The 16952-nt window shown below is 43.9% G+C and overlaps 1 protein-coding gene across 1 annotated transcript; it reads left to right on the top strand.

Annotated features, from left to right (window-relative positions):
• The first annotated feature begins 599 nt into the window (after positions 1-599).
• GAS1 (growth arrest specific 1) lies at positions 600-4958 on the top strand. The gene has a single exon (XM_069761977.1). It carries the CDS (start codon positions 886-888, stop codon positions 1669-1671), a length of 786 nt encoding a protein of 261 aa, XP_069618078.1. The 5' UTR covers positions 600-885; the 3' UTR covers positions 1672-4958.
• The last annotated feature ends 11994 nt before the right edge of the window (positions 4959-16952 follow it).

The raw sequence follows: 16952 nt of genomic DNA, 5'->3' as shown, positions 1-16952 counted from the left end.
TATATAAAGCCCCTCTGCTGTATGGTATTGTAGAATTTACAATAGCTATCACTCATGTTAGAAGTGAAATCTGGCATTGGACTCTACCTATATTTCTCTGCTGTATCTGTGCATCATGAATGGTGGTATGTGTGAAAGGGGGGCCCACTGAGACTCTTTCGCCCGGGGCCCTCAAAAACCTGGAGCCGGCCCTAACGCCAAGTGTTTATAAGAAGTACCACGTACATTCCTCTGCCATTTGCTGTTATATTTATAAGACAAGTGAATGTGAAGGCTGAAAAGACGCCCAAGGTTTTTTTTGCACTTCATAAGTGTTTTTGCCGTAAAATATACGAGAGTAATTTTTTAATGAATTTCTAAAGACGACAAGAAACCCAAGAATAAAATTGAAGCCTAAAAATGCTTCAGGGAAAAGTGGCGAATCTAGGAGCGTTTTGCACTTGTAAAACGTAGGGAAAAAGAAGCAGTGTGAACTAATCCTGAGGAGGAGGAGGATGGAGGTGCAGCAATGGCAGGACTTTCTGTCATCTTCTCAGCAGCATCCCCCACCCCGGGCTCCCTCCATCACCATCCCCCTACACACATCTCACACACACACACACAAAAGTTTCAACAACAAGCGGCTGCGCCAATGGCAGGAGGGAGACCCGGGAAAGGGGCTGAGCGAAGGGCGAGGAGATGAGGAGAAAAGCAGACGAGCCTGCCTGAGAGGACAAGCCGCCGCTGCGCCGGGCATGGCTGTGGTAGAATGAGGGCACACATTTCCCGCACTTTACGCTCTCCTCGCCCCGGCCGCTGCCCAGTGATGCCTTCTGCATAGACTCCATGAGCCTGCGGGCACTGGCTGCTGTGAGGGGAGCCCGCTAGGACTGGCTGCCGCTCGGCATGGCTGCTGGATGCGCGCTGACCTACGCGCTGCTGCTGCTGCTGGCTGCCCTGCCGGGACCGTGCCTGGGCCGGATGATCTGCTGGCAGGCCGTGCTAACGTGCCAGCTGGAGACGGAATGTAACTTCGCCTACCGCCAGTACGCTCAGGCGTGCGCCTCGGTGTTCGCCAGGGAGGATGGGAACGAGCCGAGCCCGCGCCGCTGCCCCAGCCACTGCATCAATGCCCTCATCCAGCTGAACCGCACCAAGGCCGGGCCCGCGCTGGAGGACTGCGACTGCGGCACTGACGGCGAGTGCAGAGCCACCAAGCAGACCATCGAGCCGTGCATGCCCCGGACCAGCCCGGGGGGCGCCCGGCGCGTCATCGGCTGCACGGCGGCTCGGAAACTGTGCGAGAAGGACCGCAACTGCTCGCAATCCATGGCCAGCTACTTGCGCCATTGTGGCCCGCTTTTCAATGGGCTGAGCTGTCCGGTAAACTGCATGACCATCATCATGGAGATGATGAAGATCCCCCGAGCCGTGCAGCTCAGTGACTGCGTGTGTGACGGCATGGAGCGGCCGATCTGTGAGACCCTGAAGGAAAGCATGGGCCGGCTGTGCTTCGGGGCAGATGTCTATGGGGGTCCCGGCAGCAGCGGGGAATCGGACGATGACAATGACGAGGAGTACGATTACTCTATGGTGCCCACCAGAGCAGCCGAGAATGGTGCCCTCCGAGCTGCCCCTGCATTCATCCTATGGGCATGGTTTGTGTGGTCGCTGTTACAGTGGTATGAGTGACCGCTGATGGTGCCCCCCACTGACCAACCGGGAGCGAGCATCCTATGACACTGGGCACAGACCCCACTAGCCCAGGCTGCCTGGACATGGGTCTGTATGTCTCTGAAGGGCTTACTGACACTCCAGCTGGTCATAGATGTACTGGACCCCAGCAATCGTTGGCTGGTCGGCTTGGATGAGTGGACCCCAGCAATCATTGGCTGGTCGGCTTGGATGAGTGGACCCCAGCAATCATTGGCTGGTCGGCTTGGATGAGTGGACCCCAGCAATCGTTGGCTGGTCGGCTTGGATGAGTGGACCCCAGCAATCGTTGGCTGGTCAGCTTGGATGAGTGGACCCCAGCAATCGTTGGCTGGTCAGCTTGGATGAGTGGACCCCAGCAATCGTTGGCTGGTCAGCTTGGATGAGTGGACCCCAGCAATCGTTGGCTGGTCAGCTTGGATGAGTGGACCCCAGCAATCGTTGGCTGGTTGGCTTGGATGAGTGGACCCCAGCAATCGTTGGCCGGTCAGCTTGGATGAGTGGACCCCAGCAATTGTTGGCTGGTCAGCTTGGATGAGTGGACCCCAGCAATCGTTGGCTGGTCAGCTTGGATGAGTGGACCCCAGCAATCGTTGGCTGGTCAGCTTGGATGAGTGGACCCCAGCAATCGTTGGCCGGTCAGCTTGGATGAGTGGACCCCAGCAATTGTTGGCTGGTCAGCTTGGATGAGTGGACCCCAGCAATCGTTGGCTGGTCGGCTTGGATGAGTGGACCCCAGCAATCGTTGGCTGGTCGGCTTGCATGAGTGGACCTCAGCAATCGTTGGCCGGTCGGCTTGGATGAGTTGACCCCAGCAATCGTTGGCTGGTCGGCTTGGATGAGTGGACCCCAGCAATCGTTGGCTGGTCGGCTTGGATGAGTGGACCCCATCAATAGTTGGCTGGTCGGCTTGGATGAGTGGACCCCAGCAATCGTTGGCTGGTCGGCTTGGATGAGTGGACCCCAGCAATCGTTGGCTGGTCGGCTTGGATGAGTTATCATTTATGGCCATTGCGACTAGTCCGGAATGATGGTTGCCTGTGAGATGCACACTGATTGGCTTCAAACACCTGATATTCATGGACCTAGTACAGACTACAATGCCAAGACCGGCCACGCGTCTCCTGACCCCAGCTTAGCCATATATGAGACTCTAGCTGGATCAGGAGACCTGTGGAAGCTCTGGTCATCCCAGCCTGTCCTCAGACCATGAGTGGTGGACATGTGGAGCCAGCCTTATCTAAGGGTATATTCACACTGTGGATCTCTGACTGTAGCTTACATCTGAATGGGGTTGGCAGATTTCCATGCACATGTTGCAGACACATCTCCACCCAGATGTGAGGACAGATTCGGTGGTGAATATGTTATGAGGGGCTGCCTGTGGAAGTGAGAAGAATCCTATATACTATGCAGCAATGGTCCCCTGGGACTGGCTATGCAACTTGCATCTAACCAGCACCTCTCACCACCCTTACAGGCTGCCAATGATAGATGGTAGTAGCAAAAAAGGAGTTTTACCAGTGCAAACAAATTGTTTGATACCCCAGTGCATCTGACATGAAAGTGAAGCAGTTTTTCATTTAGTTGCGATTGAAAATGTCCTGCCCTTTAGCTCCTAAGCTTGCCTGGTCTAGTCCTGCAGTCATACTGACAGCTCTCTGGGATATTGAGGAGAAGCAGGAGCCAGATAAGAGAGAGTATGACTTGATCCAGTCTACCCAGGGTTTGTAGTTTGTTGCCATGGAAACGCATTACTCTGCATGGAAAGTGTAGTCACAGTTCCGTAAGCTGTAATGAAGACTGTTGCATAATTGCTCAACTTTTTGCCATTTAGATTCATTTGAGGGGTAAAAAATAGTTGTCAAATTGGACGTACTTTTTAAAGGCGAATTCCAGTAGTTGGCAGTATTATTTTCAGCAGAGATTATCTGGACGTAGTAGATCCATATACCCAAAACTACTGAAAAGCATAGTGGCCAAGTAGACTGATCCTTTTTTTTTTCAAGGTTCTGAAATGTGGTTGTTATAGGCCATTCCATTTTTGTATTCCACCCTTCCATATGGCGCAGCAGGTTGCGGATAGTGTGCACACTTTCCATGTAGTAACTGATAACTACGGCTGACAGCTCCTGAGAACCCCTTTAAGAAGCAACTGCCAATAATTGTCTACCGTCTGTATGGTAGGGTAACTTCCAGAAATGCCTTCAGCTACCACTAATGCCTTTTTTTATTAGGATAAGGGCTGTGTGTGACATAATGATGACAGTATTGTCATTAGGTGCTGCCGCAATGACTGCCTTTATAGTGTTAAAGCACAATGTAACGACACTTAGATGTTGATGTCTATGCTGCCATATCATTTATTACACACAGTGCAGATTTGCTATGGCAAATTTTACATATGATAATACATCTGGAGAGCGGCATCACCATTATTCTGCATTTTCTCCTATCGTCCATGTAGATACCATCTTGATGCTGCTGTTCCATAGTATAAGCACCTGGGCACTGTACATTGAAAGCCCAGAGGTGCAACCTGTACCGGAGCTGTGCACTGCCAACATAGACTTGTAAATAACCCATTCAGAATATCGTTACTGGAAATATCTGCAAAGAATTATAAATAATGTATTTATATGGGAAGAATGTGTCAGTGGCTTTATATCTGTACAGACTTTTATATGAATTGTATCCCAGGAATAATTTATTTAGAACTGTAGTCTCCAACCTGTAGCTTTTCAGCGGTTTTGAAACTACCACCTCCTGCATGTTGAGAGTTGTAGTTCCGGGAACAGTTGTGGAGCCACAGGGTGGATACCACTGTTGTAGGATATAGAGGTGAAATCTATATGTTGGCAAACAATGCTGTTGTTTCAAGCAATAGTACATAGGTCGTTCATTGCTCTGTCCTTCAAATGTACAGTTTATTTTATAGATTTTACTGACGCAAAAAGAGAATTTTATGAACTTTGTAAAAAAAAATATGTAAAAATGACTTTTGTTCTTTTGCTCCATGACTGCCTTACACTTTTGTATTTTTATAAATGAAATAACAGGAATATTCAAAAACACACAAGACTTTCGGTGTCGTTTGTTCACAGTAATTTATTTTAACAGAAGGCACATTTCTATATTTAAATGAGTAATTGTAATTGAGAGATTCGCCTGAATAAATGGTATCTGTTGTGGTATTATGTACTCTGGCTCACACGTAGCACCCTGCTACATAAATAAACTGGGACGAAAATTTGAAAAAGAAGGTACCTATTTAATTTTATTATGGATGTATACAGTTTAGCACGTCAGATTATATGGTATTACATAATATTTCTGATTCATATTGCATAAAAAAAAATTCATAAAATGCCTTTGTTTCTTACTAGGTTTTTGAATGTGTTTTCATGAATTCAACAGTTTTATTCTTCAGTACAATCACTAATGATATGAAAATCGATCAAGGCCAGTTGCACAGTCCAAGTGCGGACTGCGTCGTCCAAACCGACGACTGGACTCCTGACCCTCAGGCCACCTTCACACATTCAGTATTTGGTTAGTATTTTACCTCAGTATTTGTAAGCCAAAACTAAGAGTGGAACAATCAGAGGAAACATATCATAGAAACACATTACCGATTCTGTTTTTTTCACCCACTTCTGGTTTTGGCTACAAATACTGAGGTAAAATACTGACCAAATACTGCTAGTGTGACGGCAGCCTGAACGTGGCCTAATTCAACAGCCTCCTATATATGCCCATAAGGTTACGTTCACACGTTCAGTATTTGGTCAGTATTTTACCTCAGTATTTGTAAGCCAAAACCAGGAGTGGGTGATAAATACAGAAGTGGTGACGTGTTTCTATTATACTTTTCCTCTGATTGTTCCTCTCTTGGTTTTGGCTTACAATTACTGAGGTAAAATACTGACTAAATACTCAATGTGTGCATGTGGCCTAATTGTTCCACTCCTGGTTTGGACTTACAAATACAGAGGTAAAATACTGACTAAATACTTAATGTGTGCATATGGCCTGATTGTACCAGTCCTGGTTTTTGCTTACAGATACTGAGGTAAAACACTGACCAAATACTCAATGTTTGCATGTGGCCTGATTGTGCCACTCCTGGTTTGGGCTTAAAAATACTGAGGTAAAATACTGACCAAATACTGAATTTGTGTCAGAACTGCAGACTGATGACAGATGTCAGATATGTGAAACCAGCTTTAATATGAAATATTAAACAATATCCATAATATGATGGTGGTATTTAAAGAACTGGTCCATAACTCCTTCACATTTTTGCTTATAACTATTGTCGCTTCTCCCATCAGATCCAGTGGTTTCTTTTATCCGCTGGGGATCTTGCACCTCTCCTCTTTGCCTGTCCCATCTGTCAGGCAAGCATTTGTGGCATTATCAGTGCCGTGTAATCCATAAACCCCGTAAACATGATCAGACAATTAGAAGTTGTCATATTGTTTGCTGAGAGTCGGTGCGTTGGTTTGCTGCCAGCACTACTGATTTCCTCACAAACGCCCTTAGATAAATAATTGCGCTCCTAAGCTGTGTGGAGTGCTGCTCGTACACTTGACCTTGTAAATAGAAATGTTTGCTGGAGGAATAAACTAGGCCATTTGAGAAGCGCTCAAACATTTGACACAAAAGAAAGTGGGAGACCAAATCCTGTGGGGATTTCAGCTTTCTAGGGCCAAGTTAGGCACAGAGGACGTTTATTTATCCTCTCCAGCAAATGTTTTTCTAACCGTAGCGCTGCACTTGAGAAAGCAGGCAGATCTACCAAACCACCATGCCAGCTTTTCACTTTTTCATAATAACTAGGAACCAGTGCCATCAAGAGTTAAATGTAACCTTTTGTTTCAATGCGACTTTTGATATGTCCCTCCTACTTGAGAAGTTAAAAAGACATTAGCAGCAGAAAGGGGAACATGCTGGCAGCTGGACTGATAATTAACTCCTACAATAAACCCAACACTTGATTCTACAGGCTCCCGTCAAAAGCATCTGCCCAGTATAAATCAACACTGGTGGGGGGAGGGGGGCACAGGGTGAATGCCTTCACTGCCTTCAATAAGAAATCTATACCAAGTGGTTATGAGAGCTGGATGGGATGCTTCAAGTCTGTTTTTGTTAACTAATGCCGCGTGTAATCTTGTTTAAGTGACTTGTATTTCGGTATACGGCATCGCTTTTCACCAAGGTGCCAGGCCAGTGCGCTTACTGGCTCATATATGTCAATTACAATATTGTTAGGTGGAACCTCAAACAAATCTTGGGTGCTTTAGGTTTCTCCCATGGATACGTTCTGGGCCTTTCCGATTCTCATTCAGGTTCAAAAGTCATTGGGTCTGTTTAACTTAATGTAAAATTATCTAATGTCTTTTTTTCCTTTTCTGAGCTTTTGCCTTGCATTCTGCGTGACAGTTTATTTGTCTTGAGAAGCACTTCAGTGACAAATGTTTAAGCGAGTGGAGGACAATAGTGGAGAACAAGGAGGCAGTTCATTGAACTGACAGTGACCATACAGTAAATAGAATGAGATTCAGGCTTCACTGGGCACCCAACCGCACAGAAAAGTCTCTGTACACAACTACAATAGACATACATAGGGGGCTCTGTTTTTATGGAACAATATATTGAAAACAGGCATCCATAACGTGGCAAGAGGTTCTCATGAACTGGAAAACTGATAACAGACCTGGACAGTCAAGGAGAATATCCACCTTGTACACCAAGATATGAAAAATGGCATATTATTAGCGTTTGTGTCATTGTATGTGACCAATTATGGTTCCTATGTTTTGTTATATAGGAACTAAGTCCGGTTTCATTTCTAACTAATTTTTAAGGTTTTATTGTATAAAATATGATTATATCCCATTATGTTACTATTTAAAGCGTAACCTTCATTTTAGTCTTTTTCGATAAATCAATAGTCAGTCCTGGAAGTACTATCTCTTCCAAGACTGATCACTCACTCTCCATTCTTATCTGACACTACTGACATGGAGGAGCTGGAGGCAGAAACAGATATTCTGCTGAAAGTTCACCTAAAACGACAAGTACACCTTAACCCCCGGAGGCATTTTTGTTTTTGTGTTTTCGTTTTTTGCTTCCCCTTTATTCCAAAGCCATAATTTTTTTATTTTTTGGTTAAAATTGCCATGTGAGGGCTTGTTTTTTGCGGGACGAGTTGTACTTTTGAACAACACCATTGGTTTTAACATATCATGTACTGGAAAACGGGAAAAAATTAATGTGCGGTGAAATTGCAAAAAAAAGGGCAATCGCACAGTTGTTTTTTTTGTTTTGCTTTTCTACTGTATTCACGAAGTGCTAAAACTGACCTGCCATTATGATTCTCCAGGTCATTACGAGTTCATAGACACCAAACATGTCTAGGTTCTTTTTTATTTAAGTGGTTAAAAAAATCCAAACTTAAAAAAAAACATTGCGCCATTTTCCGATACCTGTAACTTCTCCATTTTTCGTGATCTTGGTTTGAGTGAGGGCGCACTTTGTGCGCCGAGCTGATAATTTTAATTATACCATTTTGGTGCAGATACATTCTTTTGATTGCCCGTTATTGCATTTTAATGCAATGTTGCGGCTACCAAAAAACGTAATTCTGGTATTTTAACTTTTTTTCCTCGCTATTCCGTTTAGCGATCCTGAACGCGGTGATACCAAATATGTGTATGTTTGATTTTTTTTTTTGTTAGTTTTATTTTGAAAAGGGCAAAGGGGGTGATTTGAACTTTTTTTTTTTTTTTTTTTTATATTTTTAAAAACTTTTTTAACTTTTGGCAAGCTTCAATAGTCTCCATGGGAGACAAGAAGCAGCCATAACCGGATTCGCTCTGCTACAAACAGGCGATGATCAGATCGCCTGTATGTAGCAGAATTACTTGCCCGGTGGTCGGCGCTCATAGCAATCCGGCAGTGACAACCATAGAGGTCTGCAGGAGACCTGGTTGTCATGCCAACCATCGGTGACCCACGATCACCTGACAGGGGTCACTGATGGCCCTATTTCCAGTGTGGTTGCTGGAATCGCATGTTAAATGCTGCTGTCAGAATTTGACTGGGGCATTTAATGGGTTAATAGCCATGGGTGGATTGCGATTCCACCCGCGGCTGCTCCGGGCACATGTCAGCTGTTCAAAATAGCTGACATGTGCTGGAAAGATGTGGGCTCACCGCCAGAGCCCACATCAAAGGGAGGGAGTCTGACATTGGCGTACTATTACGCACAATGTCGGAAAGGGATTAAGATATGTACAGTCAGACATATTACTACTTGTATTGCTTTATATTGCTTTCAAACCTGTCTGGATGAGATTCCCTACAAAATCCCACCATTTGTAGCTACTGGACATTGAGAAAGCCAAGATGGTATTGCTGTTGTTTTGTGACCTATAGGGGTCGTTCATACAACCGTATTATTGGTCTGAGTGCGATCTGACAAAACATTGGATGTTTTTATATTGGGCCGTGCACATGTCAGAGTCTGTGCCAGGAACAAAATCTCAGCATGCCTGAATTTGAACCGATATTCGGATCATACTCTGCCATGCAAGTCAATGAGTCCATGGAAAACATTGGACTGCTCTTGTACATTTGAGTGTGATCCGATTTCCATGGACTGATAGAATGGAGAAATTTTTTTCTCCATATTCTCCTCATCCAAAAAAATTGGATCACACTATTATCAAAGAATGATTAGGAAATTGATCCAAATTTCTAGTATGAAAAAGAATACGCTTGTCTGTAACTAGCCTTAATAAAATCAGTCAGGAGGTCCCAGATGGCTTAAAAGTAAAGAAGTTGGGTGAAGCGAGAATGGTACATCTGAAATATAAAGATACTGTATCAGTGTGAGAATGGCATTTTGCCATTAATATTACAGAACTATCTTCATACAAAGAAATATGAATGTGCCAAGACACGGTCAGCGCACATTTACAGGAAGGGCTCAGTCTATCATTCCTTCATACATGTGTTCACAGATCTAAGAGCAAGGGTAACATAAGAAGGACCTCTTAACTTAGAGCATTCTGATTGTGAGTAAAACAATGGAAACAGCAAGGAGCCTAGGATCACAGCACAAGAAAGCCCCACTGCATAAAGGATATATACGCTTCACTTGTCCCCGTTGACCTCTGGTAGAGCACTGCTTAATGTGCTTCAGTCCACCCGCCTCAAATTCTGTTAGGTACCCAAGACAGAGTGTAAACAGTTTATCTTTAAGAGCCACAGCGGACCTAAGTACACATTGACACTGGTGCGTGCTTTCTCTTCAGCAAACACAAGAGTATTTACTTACATCCTCCTTAGAAGTACTGTTAAATAAATCCTGTTCAAAGTATTTGGCAGTGATAATAATTGAAAGCAAATCGGTTTAAAAAATTGATATTTTAAGTGACTTGTTCATATAAGGTTACAATCGCTTGTCCCCCGCTTGCATTGCAAGGACAGTAATGTTACTGCCATATTATGATGCTTACATAAGGCATTTACATACTTGCTCGTGTCCTGAGGTGGTTAAACATGTCACCTTGCCTATTTCCAGGAGGTACACTGTAAGTCAGGGCAAAAGAATTGGAAGGTTCTGTGTGTAAATACTTCCCAGGACACTATTAAGACAGTGTCTTTCTCCTCCTAAAAAATGATCTAGTACAAAATAGTGAACTGTATACACTATATATTGGCACAAAGATGGCCATTCTCCCAGTAGTAACCAGGGGCTCTAAATAACTGATTTCAACAATGTTTTATTAAAAGGAGAACAACAACCCTCAAGCTGCATTAATCGGTGAGAAGTCGAGTGGCACTTTTGTCATGGAAATGTTAAGTATATAATAGTGGAGGCAAACAATGTGTGGGCCACTTCATTCTTTCAGCTGTGCTGACACCTCTCAGTGAGGAGCTGCAGGGAAGGATGTGGGAAAACGCTGCTCTCTGGAGAAGCTCTTCACTTACATTTTACAGTCCTTTTCATACAATGTGCTTCTGCAGTAAAGGGAAAGATATCACTTGTTTCACTGGCAGCTCAAGTTTGAAATGATGCTGATATTTACTCTTAGGATTCTTATTTTATACTGTATATGGACTGTAGAACTTCATAGTTTTTAAAGTTGAAGGTAATAATCATAAGTCCGTCGAGTTCAACCTATTGATCCAGAGGAAGGCAAAAACCCCATGGGGCAGACACTAATAGTTCCATATTAGGGAAAAAAATTCTTTCCGACTCCATACAGCAATCAGACTAGTTCCCTGGATCGACGTCCCATCCCAGAATCTTGTGCCAGTAAACTATAATAACATTTTCAAGAAAGGCATCAAAGATCCTCTTGAACTTTTTTTAGTAAATCACCAATACACCATCATGTGGCTGAGATCTCACTGCTCTTACAGTAAAGAAACACAATTTGTGATGATGAATGTCTGTTGATTTCTGTTCAATATTAATTATCTGATGCTAAATAGAAATGAGTATATAATTTTCAAAACATGTTCCCGATAGTGTCAGAGTTTTCATAGTTTTATGTAACCAAAGCTGCATTTACTCATGATCGCGGCCGTTAAACAGCTGATTGGACTTTTTATAGCCAACTTACGGTTGTTTAATAGCCTATATAGATACCAATGTGCATAGAACAATCAGTAATACAATCGTTCTTTGCGCATAAACTGTCATTGTTCTCAGAGGCACATGTCCTGTTTATACACCACGATATACTGTTGAGAACGATGAGTTTTAAGCAAGTTTAAAAATCATCAACAAACAAGCATTTTGCTCACTTGTCCGGTGATCGGTAACCTGTTTACACTAGCCATGTATCAGGAAATGAGTATTCGCAAGAACATGTTCCCTGTGGTTGACAAGTGAAAAGGTTTATTTAAACACAGCGCTTGTAGATAATGTAGTTGTGTAATAAACTTTACTCCAACAATTTCTATCCTGGAATTTATCTCTGGGTAGGTAAGTTGACACGGAGAGATTACTTGTCCATTACATGAGGAGTATAGATATTTGTATGCGCATATGTCTGTCCCTTGATCAGGACAGAGTTTTATTCACTGGAAGTAAATACCGTATATACGCAAGTATAAGCCGAGATTTTCAGCCAATTTTTTTAGGCTGAAAGTGCCCCTCTCAGCTTAAACTCGAGTCATTGTCCCAGGGGTCGGAGGGGGAACGGCAGGAGTGGCGGCTGTCACATCATACTCACCTGCTCCCGGCGCTGTCTCTGCACGTCCTCTGGTGCTTGCAGCTCTTCCTGTGTTCAGCGGTCACGTGGTACCACTCATTAAAGTAATGAATGTGGCGGTGACTCCACTCCCATAGGCGTGGCGCACATAATCATTACTTTAATGATTGGTACCAGGTGACCGCTGAACACGGGAATAAGCTGCTGGAAACCATCAGAGAAGCAGGGACTTGCAGATAGACCGCACCAGGATGGGGTGAGTAGGACTGGGGAGGGTGAGCCATGCGATATTCACCTGTTCCCGTTCCACCACCACACTGTGTCTTCTGCGTCCTCTAGCTGTGACGTTCAGGTCAGAGGGTGCGATGACATGTTTAGTGCGTGCCCTCTGCCTGAACATATGCATAGCATATGGGGCATATTATTCTATGGAGCATCTTATGGGGTCATCAACCTTTATGGAGCATTATAAGGGGCATATTCTATGGAGCATCTTATGGGGCCATCATTAACCTTTGTGCAGCATTATATGGGGTATATTTTAATGTGGAGCATCTTATGGGGCCATTATTAATCTTTATGGAGCATTATATGGGGCGTGTTTTGTATGGAGCTTCTTATGGGGCCTGTTATTCAATATGGATATTCAAAAACATGTAACCTACTGATGTCTCAATCAATTTTACGTTTATTGGTATCTACTTTTATTTTTTCAATTTACCAGTAGCTGCTGCATTTCCCACCCTAGGCTTATACTCGATTCAATATGTTTTCCCAGTATTTTGTGGCAAAATTAGGGGTTTCGGCATATACTCGGGTACTCCTGTGCTGGTGGCGAGCTCATTACCGCATATAAGCGATTTACATACATGTGGTCACGTGCCAAATAGATGGACGTGGTGTCACTCAATGCAAGTGTATGTAGGCAGGACAAGTCAATTCGGAATATGCCAGGGAGTATGCATAACGCATACCTGTGGTCACATGACCCTGCTCTCAGCACCAGATGATCGTCACAGAGCACAGTGCGCATGATGTGAGGATTCACAAGTCTGCAGTCACATTGAGTAACTGCAGACTTGTAGCCTAAGGCCGGTGTCACACTTGCAAGTGTAATGCGAGAAACTCGCATGAGTCTCGCCTCAATTCCTGGCACTGCCGCCGGCACTCGGGATCAGAGTGTGCGGCTGTCTAGAAATACAAGCAGCTGCGGGGGGTATTGATGTGCGAGACTCGCGCGAGTTTCTCGCATTAAGGTACCTTCACACATAACGATATTGTTAACGATATCGTTGCATTTTGTGACGTAGCAACGATATCGTTAATGAAATCGTTATGTGTGACAGCGACCAACGATGAGACCCCTGCTGGGAGATCGTTGGTCGCTGAATAAAGTCCAGAACTTTATTTCGTTGCTGGACTCCCTGCAGACATCGCTGGATCGGCGTGTGTGACACCGATCCAGCGATGTCTTCACTGGTAACCAGGGTAAACATCGGGTAACTAAGCGCAGGGCCGCGCTTAGTAACCCGATGTTTACCCTGGTTACCATCCTAAAAGTAAAAAAAACAAACAGTACATACTTACCTACAGCTGTCTCTTCCCGGCGCTGTGCTCTGCACTCCTCCTGTACTGGCTGTGAGCGTCGGTCAGCCGGAAAGCAGAGCGGTGACGTCACCGCTCTGCTTTCCGGCCGCTGTGCTCACACAGACAGTACAGGAGGAGAGCAGAGCACAGCGCTGGAGGACAGACAGCGTTAGGTAAGTATGTACTGTTTGTTTTTTTTACTTTTAGGATGGTAACCAGGGTAAACATCGGGTTACTAAGCGCGGCCCTGCGCTTAGTTACCCGATGTTTACCCTGGTTACCGGCATCGTTGGTCGCTGGATAGCGGTCTGTGTGACAGCTCTCCAGCGACCAAACAGGGACGCTGCAGCGATCCGGATCGTTGTCGGTATCGCTGCAGCGTCGCTTAATGTGAAGGGGCCTTTACACTCGCAAGTGTGACACTGGCCTTAGGCCAAACAACACCTTTAAGTGTAAGCAAAACAACATTTGACAGCTCTGGTACTAGAGATCAGCACTAAGGGGTCTAATTTTAATAGAAAGTAAATTCTAAATTAGGCAAATCTTTATTACAGAACTTTTTTTTTTTATCATCCACATAGACATATGAGGGATTGATTTTTGCAGGACGAAAAAACCCTTTTTTGAGAATTGTTCTCATGGCATACACTGTGTGGTAAAAATTACCTGGCAGTATGATTTTCCTCATAAATACGATTATAGCAATGGCAAACTTGTACAGCTTTTTTATTATTTTAGTGGTGAAAAAGAATCAGAATTAGGCTGGGATCACACATGCGAGAAATACGTCCGTGTCTCGCATGTGAAATCCAAGCTCTGGCGCCGGCACTGTGGAGCGGAGCGTGCGACCGCATAGCAACACATGGAGCTGCACGCTCCGCTCTGGAGTGCCGGCGCCAAAGCTTGGATTTCACATGCGAGACACGGACGTGTTTCTCGCATGTGTGATCCCGACCTTAAAAAAAAAATTCATTGTGTCTTTATTTTTTGACACCCGTAATGTTTTAATTTTTTGGTCGATAGAGCTGTGTGAACGCTTGTATTTTGCAAGGCGAGACGACGCCCTTATTGAACAATTTTAGGGTAGATATGACATTTTGATCGCTAATTACAGCATTTTCTGTAGTATTAATGTGACCCCCCAAAAAAATCTATTCCGGAGTTCTGAATATTTTACACTTTACGGTGTTTACCAATCGGGTTAATTATTTTTAAATTTTGATAGATCAAACTTTTGTGAATGTGACAGTACCACATATGTGTATTTTTTACACTTATTATCTTTAATTTTTAAGGGGGGGAAGAGAAGTGATTTGAATTTTTATGGGTTTTTTTTACATTTTTTTTAACTTTTTTTTTTAAATTTTCACTGTATTTATTAGTACCCTAATAACTTGAACCTGCAATTATCTGTTCGCTTGTGCTATATAAAGCAATACCATAGTATTGCTGCATATACAGTCATGTCCGGAAGTGTTGGCACCCATTGAAATTGTTCCAGAAAGTGAAATATTTCTCCCAGAAATTTATTGCAATTACACAAGTTTTGTTATACACATGATTCTTTCCTTTGTGTGTATTGGAACAACACAAAAAATATATAGAAAAAAGGCAAATTGGACATAATTTTACACAAAGCCACAAAAATGGGCCAGACAAAATTGTTGGCACCTTTCCAAAATTGTGGATAAACAACTTTGTTGCAAGCATGTGATGCTCATTCAAACTCACCTGTGGCAAGTAACAGGTTTTGGGAATATGAAAATCACCTACAACCAGATGAAAAGTAGAGAAGTTGGCTCAATTTTTGCATTGTGTGCCACATTAAGCATGGAGAACAAGAATCCTACATAAATCTTAATTTTCTTTTGTCCACAGTGCGCAACATAATCGAAGTATACAACCCATGGCACTGTAGCTAATCTTCCTGTACGTGGACAGCAGAGAAAAATTGATGAAAGGTTGCAGCACAAGATAGTCCAGATGATGGATAAGCAGCCCCAATCAAGTTCCAAATAAATTGAAGCTGCCCTGCAGGCTCAGGGTGCATCAGTGTTATGTTTAATAACCGTCACCATTTGAATGAAATGAAACATTATGGCAGGAGACCCAGGAGGGCCCCACTGCTGACATAAAAAGGTTGGACTGCAGTTTGCCAAAATGTTCGTGAGTAAGCCAAAATCCTTCTGGTAAAGAGTCTTTTGGACAGATGAGACCAAGATAGAGCTTTATACTAAAACACATCATTCTACTGTTTACTGAAAATGAAATGAGACCTACAATTAAAGAACACAGTACCTACAGTCAAATATATTAGAGGGTCAAAGATGTTTTGGGGTTATTTTGCTGCCTCTGTCACTGGGTGCCTTGACAGTGTGCTAGGTATCAAGAAATCTGAAGATTACTAAAGGAGTTTGGCTCGCAATGTAGTGCCAGATAGCTTGGTTTGCATCCTAGGTCATGGGTCTTCCAGCAGGACAATGATCCCGAACATACTTCAGGAAGCACCCAGAAATGAATGGAAAGAAAGCGCTGGAGAGATCTGAAGTGGCCAGTAATGTGTCCAGATCTAAATCCCATTGAACACTTGTGGAAAGATCTTAAAATTGCTGTTGGGAGAAGGCACCCATCAATTAAAGGGACTCTGTCACCTGAAATTGGAGGGAACAATCTTCAGCCATAGGGGCGGGGTTTTCGGGTGTTTGATTCACCCTTTCCTTACCAGCTGGCTACATGCTGGCTGCAATATTGGATTGAAGTTCATTCTTTGTCCTCCGTAGTACATGCCTGCACAAGGCAATCTTGCCTTGCGCAGGCGTATACTATGGAGGACCCATTTTTTTAATGGTAGACATCACATTTAGTGGCAAATGAGGTTACAGAAGAGTAAGACCTACCGTAACATGGCAAGTTTAGAGAAGCTATTTTTATACAGTTTAACAATGTTCTAATGTATCAACTTTGCTACCATATTATATGTAGATATCCAAAGTGACTCACTACCTTTCCATCACGTAAAAAATACCAAACTAAATGGTATGGACACCTTTTGAGTTTCTGAATTTTTTTTTACTGGTAATTTGCTTCCTTAACCCCTTCCCGACCTCCGCCGTACTATAACGGTGGAGGCCGGGTCCCTTGCTTTGATGTGGGCTCCGGCGCTGAGCCCACCTCAAAGCCGGGAAATGCCATGGCATCGCCGACCCCCGTCACATGATCGGGGTCGGTGATGCGTCAGGATGGTAACCATAGAGGTCCTTGAAACCTCTATGGTTACTGATGCCAGCCTGCTGTGAGCGCCACCATGTGGTCAGCGCTTATAGCAAGCCTGCAATTCAGCTGCATAGCAGCATCTGATGATCGCTGCTATGTAGCAGTGCCGATCCAGTTTTGCCAGCTTCTAGCCTCCCAGGGAGGCTATTGAAGCATGGCAAAAGT

The sequence above is a fragment of the Ranitomeya imitator genome, chromosome 1 (genome assembly GCF_032444005.1).
Source record: "Ranitomeya imitator isolate aRanImi1 chromosome 1, aRanImi1.pri, whole genome shotgun sequence".
In the NCBI taxonomy this organism is placed as follows: domain Eukaryota; kingdom Metazoa; phylum Chordata; class Amphibia; order Anura; family Dendrobatidae; genus Ranitomeya; species Ranitomeya imitator.
Note: the sequence above shows the minus strand (reverse complement) of the source record. Positions and strands in the feature narration are given on the sequence as shown.